The following is a 12,024-nucleotide window of genomic DNA, read 5'->3' as shown; positions in this document are numbered from 1 at the left end:
TCAGCTGTGTCTCTTCCGTTGCAGTGTTGCAGGTGGGCCACGCTGCTCCAAAGGAGCTCACAAGCTGAGTTTCAAGGGAGGTATTGAGAGGACAGGGATGGCTACAACGTGCTGCAAACTGAGTGAGGGTCCCCACAATCCTCAGCAAAGGTGTGTGGTGTGCAAGTGGGGAGTAGAGGGCCCCCAAGTTCCAAAGGAAGGGAGGTACTCGGGAGCTAAAGCCCTTGGCTGCTGTGGTAGCAGCTGCAGATGGCAGCTCGTCCACAGTGCACTTCGAATGAGGTCATATGAGCGGGACTCTGGAAATGGCTCCGAAATCCAGAGAAAGGGGTCAGGGTATGTGGGAATCCGGCGGGGGTGGGGGGTGGATGAAGGAAGGTGTCCTTCCTCTCTCCAGTGCAATTTGGTTTGGTGAGTCTCAAAGCTACCAGATGGCACTTCCCAAGTCAGGCCCCCGCAGGAATCAGGGTGGGCTGCATGCCTCGGCCCCTGCCACAGGGACAAGCCACACCAGTGGCCTCCCTGAGCTCCAATGGCCGGATCTGGGGGTTCTGTCTGGGTGCACACCTGCTTGTTCTGGCCAAGTTCCCCGCTTCTCTGAGCACCAGCTTCAACCTCTCGAATGAGGACATCGATTGCTACCTTGGCACGTTACTCTCTTCATCCTGTGAAGACTCATTAGGCTTATCCTACAATTACTAGCTGGCCCGAGGAGATATCTCCTGAATCCAGATTAAGCTGGAGTCTCCCAGGCTCATCTGGCATGTCTTCCCTGAAGTCTGCCAAAACCCACACCCTTGCGTTTCCAGGGACTCCCCTTAGCCAGCTGGGCAGAAAACCCAGCATGTTTCAAACAAGCTGACAGACAAGCGGGAGAGGACTCACGGGCAGACGGCTTCCCTCAGGTCTCGGGTGGAGCTCTGGGACCACAGCAGCAACAGGCCATCCCAGTCCCTGGGCTCAGCAGCGCCCTCATTCTCACGCCGGCGGCTCTGCCCTGAGGGGAGCAGGAAGGTCACCAACTGCCGCAGGCGGACCTCACGCCCCTCCCACTTATGGAGCCTGACCTCCCCCGGCCCCACCCCTTCCCCTACCCCAGCAGGACGAGAGCTCCTCTTCCCCTGGCTTCTAACGTGAGGCCCGGCCCTGGGCCCCGATTGGGCACTGCCCCAGTCCGGAGCCAATCACAGTGGCCAAGGAGGTGGAAGGCACCGATTGGCCAGGGCCAGGTCATGTGACCATACTCCCCAGGAAACTCAAATATTACCAAGATTCCCTAAGAAACCAATGAACAAAATTATCCAGTAAAGGCAAACCGTACTTTTTAATGAGGCCAAAGTCACAGAAAAAAAAAAAAAAAAGCTTCACAATGAAGTGCTCAAGGAAGCTGCAAAATAAACTTTCAGAAAAGTTTAGTAGTTTTTTTAATAGGGTGACGGAGAGCTATACCTATCCCATATATGTGAATTTAGGTTTAAACTAGATTTCCCTTGGCTATTTTATAAGACAAAAAAACCCACATCACCCCCTTTCACTCCCCCCCACACCCAAAAAGTGTTTTAATCTATTGAATTTTTGTGTCCTCAGTTGTGTCTGATTCACGGCAACTCACGATCTCTACACAGCCAGGCTCTTCCGTCCATGGAATTCAGGGCAATTTTTTCTGTCACAGTAAATGCCCACCCTGGGTGATCCAAACGGAAGGGCTCAGAGGCTCCTGAGAGACTAACTCCTTTCAGCTGAGCACAGAGCTGGCTCCTCACTGGGATGCCTGTGGCCTGGGGCTCCCAGAGGGGAGAGCAGCACTCGCCCCACCGTGTGGTCACTGCTGGAAGTGCAGGCTGCTCCTCACTCCCCCTTGACAGTGTCCCTGAGGGCAGAACAGTGTGAAGTTAATCAAGGTGGAAACGCAAACTCCAATGCAAGCAAACTTCCCTCAAGGTCTCCAATACCACTCAGGAACAGGGTATTGGAAACTGCAGGGGATGACATGAATGAAGATGGAGACTTGACACCTTACACCGAGTTCACTTCCAGTTATCCCTAGACAAACATTCCATGAAAACTTGTCACAAATCTAGAGGAACAATGAGCCGAAACCGGACACGTGCTTTGAGTCTTCACACACAAAACTAAAAGGCAGTCCACAAAAAAAACCAGGAGAATACAGTGGACTTTGCAAAATCAAAGATATCTACTGTGGGAAAGACCTCAGTACAAAAGCAAAAGACAGGTCACACATCGCGAGACGAATGAGTGGAAACACAAAGCTTATCAAGGATGTGTCTCCAAACAGACAAAGAACACCAACACAACAAGCCTGTGAAAACTAGGGAAAGGTCTGAAGGGACACCAGACTGAGGAAGACACACACAGAGTATCCCGGATGATGTCCAGCACTGAGGGCCTGAAGAATCAACAGTCTAGTTGTACCTCCTCAGGCCTGTGTGACCCTGGGTGAGGCCTCTGTTTCCCGGTGGCTCTGAGAGATGGACAGGGAGGAAGGGGAAGAGAAATCACTTGCATTTCTAATACTCACAGCAAAGTCTTCCAATGAGAAGGGAATTATCACCCCCACTGACAATGCCATTCACTGAAGTGATCCCCACGGGTCCATCTAACCCAGAAGGGAAGGAAGGACCTGTTCTCACAAAACGGCGAGAGATGGAAGAAGGAAGATCAAGCCCACACCAATCCCTGGAAAGAGAAGCTGTGCTCAGGGCTTGAAAGAATTCCTATTTGGAAAATGATATCCCAGCCCCACAAGGCAATCCACAGCTTCGATGCTATTCCTCCCAAAATGCCAATGCATTTTCGCACCCAACCAAGAATTGCAAAAGGGGTACGGAAACAGAAAAGAGCCTAAATTGTCAATACAATCCGACGAAAAAGCCCCGATACGGACATCCAAGGTTGTGTGAAAGGAAATTAGACGACCAAACTAGGATCCTCAGGAGAGTATCGGAGAAGGCAATGGCGACCCACTCCAGTACTCTTGCCTGGAAAATGCCCTGGACGGAGGAGCCTGGTAGGCTGCAGGCCATGGGGTCGCGCAGAGTCAGACACGACTGAAGTGACTTAGCCGCAGCAGCAGCAGCAGGAGCCGGACAGTATGCTATTGGGAATACAACAACACACACAGATCCAGATCGATGGAATAAAGTTGAGGGTCCAGACACAGACCCCAGCATCCATGCTCAACTCATCTCTGACACAGAAGGGGAGAATATCCAAATGGGAACAAGAAAGCCTCTTCAATACATGTCCATGGGAAAACCAGACAGCTACATCTGAAGAACGCTATTGGTTTTGATCTCAGACCACCTCAATATCGGGGAAAACCTCACCCTAAAGGCTGATGTCATGAGATAGCTAGAAAGAAGCGTAGGTCAAAGGCTCCTTAACATCAGAGTCTCCTTGCCATTTGCTGGGCGGAGGTAGAAATGGGTCTCTTCAAGTAAGGGAAAGAGGTACACGAAGTACACCAATGGGTTTCCATCCAATGGAACCTCTTCACAACAGAGAAGCTAAGCAAGCATTCACAAATGCAAAAGAGAGGAAACGGAACACGAGAGACTCCTTGCAAGTGGTGTATCTGAGAAGGGGTTCATATGGAAAGAGACGAAGAATGCACAGCACTCAGATTCCAAGAAACACCACCACCACCCTTGACCCTTCCCCCATGACCAACTCCGACCTAAAGCCTTTCTCTCCCTCTAACCTATCCCTAAAACATAACCCTCATCTAATCATATACATGTGCATTCCTAGCATCCATCCGTCCACACACGAGAGAGAAAGAGGAAGACACAGACTGAATTGAGAAAGGAAAAGAGAGGGACACAGCCAGAGAGAGACACGGAACCAAAGAGAGGAAAGGAGTCGATGGTCCAGACTTTTCATCAATCTGTCTCGAAGGTAGAAGCAATGACAGCGCCCATCCACCCCAGAAGGGGGAAAAGGACGGAAGGTTTGGAGAGGAAAAGACAAGAACGCAGGGAGCCATTAGAAGCTCAGCCACCCACAGAAGCCGAGCTGGGACACTTGAACAGAATCTCAATGGAAACAGAGGACCAGAAAGTTGGCCACTCTTTTCTATAAGAGAGGGAGACCTTCGAGTCTTCCTTTCGGTCCTCCAACTTGGATGCGGGGTCTCAAAACAGTCAGGAGGGGGAGTGCCTTTTCCTGGGTACCACGGCACATCCAGGCCTCGTTCTGCCCCATTCTGTGCTGTGTCAGCCCAGGAAGGAATCTTTCTTTCTGAAGTCTCAGCGCACACGCTCCACGTGATATCGGCCCCAGGTGGAAAGGCATGGAGCTGCTCGTAGGCCGACAGACCTAGGAAGCAGATGGGAGAATGACCGCCACTCTGCAGATGGAGAGACTGGGGAAACCCTGAGGGGCATATGCTTGTTCAGGGCCACACCACTTATGAGAAGAAAGAGCCTGGTCTGAGAGCAGCGGGGCCCTCGGAGCTCAGGCCCTGGCTGCACCCAGGCCTCCCCAGGGCTGTCGGCTGGGCTGGGTGGGTGTCACTGTGCCTGCACATGGCTTAAGGGTGGTGGTCGAGCAGTCAGAAACCCAGAGATTCCCTTGGGAAGTTTTGGGGAAGGGACCTCAGCACGAACCCCAGGAAATGATGTCACCTGCCGGCAACAGAACCCAACAGAACCCGCAACCCGGGTATCCAGGCCTCGAGAGCGGAGAGGAGCCCCCAGCCAGATCACTTGCTGCCGAGATGTTCTGCTGTTTGCCCCTGCCCAGAGGCCGGGGCCTCAGGAGAGCTCACAGGCAGTGTGCGTGGGCACCCTGTCGACGTTGGCTCAGGGCACCCCCGAGACGCCTCTGGCCCTTTGCCCGGAGAAACAGAAAGGTAACACGGGGAGCCCCAGGCCGGGCCAGGCCACCTCTCCCATGCCACCCGGAAACACCGGGTCCTTTGCCTGTGTGTGTGGATGCGGGTTTCTCGGGGTGTGTCTCCCTCAAGGAAGCCCAGGTGGATGTGGGGTCAGAAGCCTGCGGACAAGTTGTGTCCACACCCCAGGGGAGAGCATGCTGGGCGGGATGGGGAGAGTGCGGGCAGGGCCGGCCGCCCAGGCTGACCTCACACCCTCAGGTGGGTCTCTTTCCTCCCGGGTGGGGATCTGAGCAGACACACGTCTCTGACCCTTCTGGGCAGAGAAGTTCGAGCAGGCCGAAGCAGCGGCTCCACTGGCCAGGCCCAGCTCGGAAAACTCCCAGCATGGCTGGCTGACGGTCACTGTCGTTGCAGAGCTTCCCACGTGATGAGGCCGAGGACGGGGACACCCCATCCAGCTCCCGGAGGGAGGGGTCGGAGCACCACCCCCCCGCCCGTGAGGCCCAGTGCAGGCTCCAGGTGAGCGTGCCCACGGAGGCATCAGCCCCACCGGGGGCGAAGCGGAGGCGGGGAAGGCCTGCTGCCGAGACACCGCCCAGGATACACCCGGCGGCCCAGTCTGAGGCTGCCACGGAGCTCAGCACACCCGGCTCTGACCCAGAGTCCCGAGAACCCCGGCCTCTGAGGCAGCAGGAGGACCTGGAGCCCAGCACGCCAGAGCACAGAGGTGAGGACGCTGGGGCTGGTGTACGGGAGTGTGTGCGGAGGGGGTGCTGAGCTACACAGGGACGAGTCCCCGAAAGCTGCTGCTGGGCCTGCAGCAAGCGCTGGCCTCACACCCCCCGCCCCCCATCTTGCACACTTCAGTCCCAAAAGACATCCGACCCTGGGTATTCTTTGGGAATCTCTTGGAAGCTTTCTGTCCCGGGATACGCACATGCCAAGGCTGGCCTGCGGGCAAACGATGCTTCTCCCACAGCTCTAGCACTGGCCTCCAACTGGAACCAGGCTCCACTTCCCAGACCTGTCCCTACAGAGGTGGTGGCTCCAGGTGCAGGACCCAGGGATCCACCGAGGGCAGATGGAGAACCGAGACTTGCCCTCGCAGAGACACCAGGCCAGCTGGGTACTGGCCAGCACACCGGGCAGATCGGATCTCCGTGCCTGCAGGACCCCCAGCCCCAGGCACTGATGTCCCACCCCCTCAGCCAGAACCTCCACCTCCACGTGCACCTCTACCTGCTCGGCCTTTGGCAGGAGAACCCGAGGCAGAGGAGGAGTCACCGCCTCGGCAGGGAGAGCCTGCCCTGGCTCCCGCGCAACACCCAGACGCCCACGATGACTCACCCACCCCTGCAGGGAGAACGAGCCCCCGCTCTGGACAGAGACCCAGAGCCCTTGCCGGAAACACCACGTCCAGGGGAGCGGTCGGCTCTGCAGCCTCCATCCCTGTCTGCTCACCGTGGACGCCGTCAACTCGGTCTGCCCCCAGGGGACATGGAGTTCCTTTCCCCCGAACTGCTTTGCATTTGGTTTGTTTCCACCTTTCTGGTGATGTTTTCTTTTTTGCGTGGTTTCCTGTATTTTTGTTGGTTAAGTTGGGATTAGTAAACTTTTTCATCATTGTTGCAATTTGGGAACACTGTTGTGTAACTCTGGTGATACTGTGTTACCATCACCACTTTGTAGTTTCAGACCCGTTCCATCTTTATGCCCCACCCCCCAACAAAGCCTGGATTCAAGGCAAGCACGCCCTGTTCATCCCTCCGCCCGATCCTGAACACAATTTCATCTTTTCCTTCTGCATTCCTTCCTATATTCTTGGTGTCCCCAATCAATGACTCTCAGTGAAATGACTGAAGGAGTTTTTTTCGGACGCTCCACCTACTGTAAGACTCCACTGGAGAGTTCTCATGTTTATGTCCTTTGAACTAGCCTTTGATAGCCGAAAGGACGTTGTACGTCCTTTCAAGATACCATGTGCCAAACGAAGCCCTTTTGGCAAATGCCATCATTATCTCCAGGCAGGCATTGCTGTTTGAAGGGTGCCATCTCAGCCAGAAGGCAGAGGCTGAGCTCCTCTTGTTGCACCAGCTCCCAAAAGAAGCCAAGAAAGGGAGCTGGAACAACAAACCACCCCAACGCCCAGGAAAGCGTTCTTCATGACAGAAGGCTAGAAAATGACCCAACATCCTTGTGGCCCAGAACCCCTCTAGAAATTCACTGTTCCATAAAAAAGAGAAACAGATGGGAAGTTACAAGGAGAGGCAATGCCCATGGCCAGTGTATTTTAGAGACGGCCTGACCGCTCCGGGGAAGACACGCACTGACAGAACCCCTTGGGAAACAGCCGTGATAGTCCTCACTGTCGTAAGGGATTCCTCTGGGGACAACCTGCCCTGGGCACCACACGAGGGAGCAGACCGGCTTCTCTTCCTCTGCCCCCACACCATTCACTCATGAAGGCAGCTCAGGTGTTCTCATGCCCTGCCTGCCTGCCTGCCTGGCTCATCCGTGAGCTGTGACCACCTCCAGGACAGGACTCCACCTTCTGCTCTCTGTGTACCGTGAATCTGCACACAGTGGGCTTTCAGAACCTTAGGAGACTTGAGCCATTCCCACTCGAGCCAGAACCCTCCCCAGGAAGGAAAACAGCTGTGGAGTCCTTTTGGCCCCAGCACTGGTTCCGAAACCCTGGCGGCTCCTAGAGCCTCTACGGTGTGAAGAGGGAGGTCCCTTTTGACAGAGCTTTCCGGCCGTCAGATCTAAGCTGCTGTTTCACTGTCAGCTGTGTCTCTTCCGTTGCAGTGTTGCAGGTGGGCCACGCTGCTCCAAAGGAGCTCACAAGCTGAGTTTCAAGGGAGGTATTGAGAGGACAGGGATGGCTACAACGTGCTGCAAACTGAGTGAGGGTCCCCACAATCCTCAGCAAAGGTGTGTGGTGTGCAAGTGGGGAGTAGAGGGCCCCCAAGTTCCAAAGGAAGGGAGGTACTCGGGAGCTAAAGCCCTTGGCTGCTGTGGTAGCAGCTGCAGATGGCAGCTCGTCCACAGTGCACTTCGAATGAGGTCATATGAGCGGGACTCTGGAAATGGCTCCGAAATCCAGAGAAAGGGGTCAGGGTATGTGGGAATCCGGCGGGGGTGGGGGGTGGATGAAGGAAGGTGTCCTTCCTCTCTCCAGTGCAATTTGGTTTGGTGAGTCTCAAAGCTACCAGATGGCACTTCCCAAGTCAGGCCCCCGCAGGAATCAGGGTGGGCTGCATGCCTCGGCCCCTGCCACAGGGACAAGCCACACCAGTGGCCTCCCTGAGCTCCAATGGCCGGATCTGGGGGTTCTGTCTGGGTGCACACCTGCTTGTTCTGGCCAAGTTCCCCGCTTCTCTGAGCACCAGCTTCAACCTCTCGAATGAGGACATCGATTGCTACCTTGGCACGTTACTCTCTTCATCCTGTGAAGACTCATTAGGCTTATCCTACAATTACTAGCTGGCCCGAGGAGATATCTCCTGAATCCAGATTAAGCTGGAGTCTCCCAGGCTCATCTGGCATGTCTTCCCTGAAGTCTGCCAAAACCCACACCCTTGCGTTTCCAGGGACTCCCCTTAGCCAGCTGGGCAGAAAACCCAGCATGTTTCAAACAAGCTGACAGACAAGCGGGAGAGGACTCACGGGCAGACGGCTTCCCTCAGGTCTCGGGTGGAGCTCTGGGACCACAGCAGCAACAGGCCATCCCAGTCCCTGGGCTCAGCAGCGCCCTCATTCTCACGCCGGCGGCTCTGCCCTGAGGGGAGCAGGAAGGTCACCAACTGCCGCAGGCGGACCTCACGCCCCTCCCACTTATGGAGCCTGACCTCCCCCGGCCCCACCCCTTCCCCTACCCCAGCAGGACGAGAGCTCCTCTTCCCCTGGCTTCTAACGTGAGGCCCGGCCCTGGGCCCCGATTGGGCACTGCCCCAGTCCGGAGCCAATCACAGTGGCCAAGGAGGTGGAAGGCACCGATTGGCCAGGGCCAGGTCATGTGACCATACTCCCCAGGAAACTCAAATATTACCAAGATTCCCTAAGAAACCAATGAACAAAATTATCCAGTAAAGGCAAACCGTACTTTTTAATGAGGCCAAAGTCACAGAAAAAAAAAAAAAAAAGCTTCACAATGAAGTGCTCAAGGAAGCTGCAAAATAAACTTTCAGAAAAGTTTAGTAGTTTTTTTAATAGGGTGACGGAGAGCTATACCTATCCCATATATGTGAATTTAGGTTTAAACTAGATTTCCCTTGGCTATTTTATAAGACAAAAAAACCCACATCACCCCCTTTCACTCCCCCCCACACCCAAAAAGTGTTTTAATCTATTGAATTTTTGTGTCCTCAGTTGTGTCTGATTCACGGCAACTCACGATCTCTACACAGCCAGGCTCTTCCGTCCATGGAATTCAGGGCAATTTTTTCTGTCACAGTAAATGCCCACCCTGGGTGATCCAAACGGAAGGGCTCAGAGGCTCCTGAGAGACTAACTCCTTTCAGCTGAGCACAGAGCTGGCTCCTCACTGGGATGCCTGTGGCCTGGGGCTCCCAGAGGGGAGAGCAGCACTCGCCCCACCGTGTGGTCACTGCTGGAAGTGCAGGCTGCTCCTCACTCCCCCTTGACAGTGTCCCTGAGGGCAGAACAGTGTGAAGTTAATCAAGGTGGAAACGCAAACTCCAATGCAAGCAAACTTCCCTCAAGGTCTCCAATACCACTCAGGAACAGGGTATTGGAAACTGCAGGGGATGACATGAATGAAGATGGAGACTTGACACCTTACACCGAGTTCACTTCCAGTTATCCCTAGACAAACATTCCATGAAAACTTGTCACAAATCTAGAGGAACAATGAGCCGAAACCGGACACGTGCTTTGAGTCTTCACACACAAAACTAAAAGGCAGTCCACAAAAAAAACCAGGAGAATACAGTGGACTTTGCAAAATCAAAGATATCTACTGTGGGAAAGACCTCAGTACAAAAGCAAAAGACAGGTCACACATCGCGAGACGAATGAGTGGAAACACAAAGCTTATCAAGGATGTGTCTCCAAACAGACAAAGAACACCAACACAACAAGCCTGTGAAAACTAGGGAAAGGTCTGAAGGGACACCAGACTGAGGAAGACACACACAGAGTATCCCGGATGATGTCCAGCACTGAGGGCCTGAAGAATCAACAGTCTAGTTGTACCTCCTCAGGCCTGTGTGACCCTGGGTGAGGCCTCTGTTTCCCGGTGGCTCTGAGAGATGGACAGGGAGGAAGGGGAAGAGAAATCACTTGCATTTCTAATACTCACAGCAAAGTCTTCCAATGAGAAGGGAATTATCACCCCCACTGACAATGCCATTCACTGAAGTGATCCCCACGGGTCCATCTAACCCAGAAGGGAAGGAAGGACCTGTTCTCACAAAACGGCGAGAGATGGAAGAAGGAAGATCAAGCCCACACCAATCCCTGGAAAGAGAAGCTGTGCTCAGGGCTTGAAAGAATTCCTATTTGGAAAATGATATCCCAGCCCCACAAGGCAATCCACAGCTTCGATGCTATTCCTCCCAAAATGCCAATGCATTTTCGCACCCAACCAAGAATTGCAAAAGGGGTACGGAAACAGAAAAGAGCCTAAATTGTCAATACAATCCGACGAAAAAGCCCCGATACGGACATCCAAGGTTGTGTGAAAGGAAATTAGACGACCAAACTAGGATCCTCAGGAGAGTATCGGAGAAGGCAATGGCGACCCACTCCAGTACTCTTGCCTGGAAAATGCCCTGGACGGAGGAGCCTGGTAGGCTGCAGGCCATGGGGTCGCACAGAGTCAGACACGACTGAAGTGACTTAGCCGCAGCAGCAGCAGCAGGAGCCGGACAGTATGCTATTGGGAATACAACAACACACACAGATCCAGATCGATGGAATAAAGTTGAGGGTCCAGACACAGACCCCAGCATCCATGCTCAACTCATCTCTGACACAGAAGGGGAGAATATCCAAATGGGAACAAGAAAGCCTCTTCAATACATGTCCATGGGAAAACCAGACAGCTACATCTGAAGAACGCTATTGGTTTTGATCTCAGACCACCTCAATATCGGGGAAAACCTCACCCTAAAGGCTGATGTCATGAGATAGCTAGAAAGAAGCGTAGGTCAAAGGCTCCTTAACATCAGAGTCTCCTTGCCATTTGCTGGGCGGAGGTAGAAATGGGTCTCTTCAAGTAAGGGAAAGAGGTACACGAAGTACACCAATGGGTTTCCATCCAATGGAACCTCTTCACAACAGAGAAGCTAAGCAAGCATTCACAAATGCAAAAGAGAGGAAACGGAACACGAGAGACTCCTTGCAAGTGGTGTATCTGAGAAGGGGTTCATATGGAAAGAGACGAAGAATGCACAGCACTCAGATTCCAAGAAACACCACCACCACCCTTGACCCTTCCCCCATGACCAACTCCGACCTAAAGCCTTTCTCTCCCTCTAACCTATCCCTAAAACATAACCCTCATCTAATCATATACATGTGCATTCCTAGCATCCATCCGTCCACACACGAGAGAGAAAGAGGAAGACACAGACTGAATTGAGAAAGGAAAAGAGAGGGACACAGCCAGAGAGAGACACGGAACCAAAGAGAGGAAAGGAGTCGATGGTCCAGACTTTTCATCAATCTGTCTCGAAGGTAGAAGCAATGACAGCGCCCATCCACCCCAGAAGGGGGAAAAGGACGGAAGGTTTGGAGAGGAAAAGACAAGAACGCAGGGAGCCATTAGAAGCTCAGCCACCCGCAGAAGCCGAGCTGGGACACTTGAACAGAATCTCAATGGAAACAGAGGACCAGAAAGTTGGCCACTCTTTTCTATAAGAGAGGGAGACCTTCGAGTCTTCCTTTCGGTCCTCCAACTTGGATGCGGGGTCTCAAAACAGTCAGGAGGGGGAGTGCCTTTTCCTGGGTACCACGGCACATCCAGGCCTCGTTCTGCCCCATTCTGTGCTGTGTCAGCCCAGGAAGGAATCTTTCTTTCTGAAGTCTCAGCGCACACGCTCCACGTGATATCGGCCCCAGGTGGAAAGGCATGGAGCTGCTCGTAGGCCGACAGACCTAGGAAGCAGATGGGAGAATGACCGCCACTCTGCAGATGGAGA

The 12,024-nt window shown here is 53.6% G+C and overlaps 1 protein-coding gene across 1 annotated transcript; it reads left to right on the top strand.

The window, feature by feature from the left end:
* The first annotated feature begins 4,687 nt into the window (after positions 1 to 4,687).
* Positions 4,688 to 6,498, top strand: LOC145517200 (uncharacterized). Its single transcript, XM_081519468.1, has 3 exons — positions 4,688 to 4,873; positions 5,273 to 5,585; positions 5,838 to 6,498. The coding sequence occupies exons 1-3, from the start codon at positions 4,739 to 4,741 to the stop codon at positions 6,464 to 6,466; spliced, it is 1,077 nt and encodes a 358-aa protein (XP_081375594.1). The 5' UTR covers positions 4,688 to 4,738; the 3' UTR covers positions 6,467 to 6,498.
* The last annotated feature ends 5,526 nt before the right edge of the window (positions 6,499 to 12,024 follow it).

The sequence above is a fragment of the Giraffa tippelskirchi genome, chromosome 8 (genome assembly GCF_054371585.1).
Source record: "Giraffa tippelskirchi isolate mGirTip1 chromosome 8, T2T-mGirTip1v1.2.pri, whole genome shotgun sequence".
Classification (NCBI taxonomy): Eukaryota; Metazoa; Chordata; class Mammalia; order Artiodactyla; family Giraffidae; genus Giraffa; species Giraffa tippelskirchi.
The sequence above is the reverse complement of the archived record's forward strand: the minus strand, read 5'-3'. Positions and strand labels throughout refer to the sequence as shown.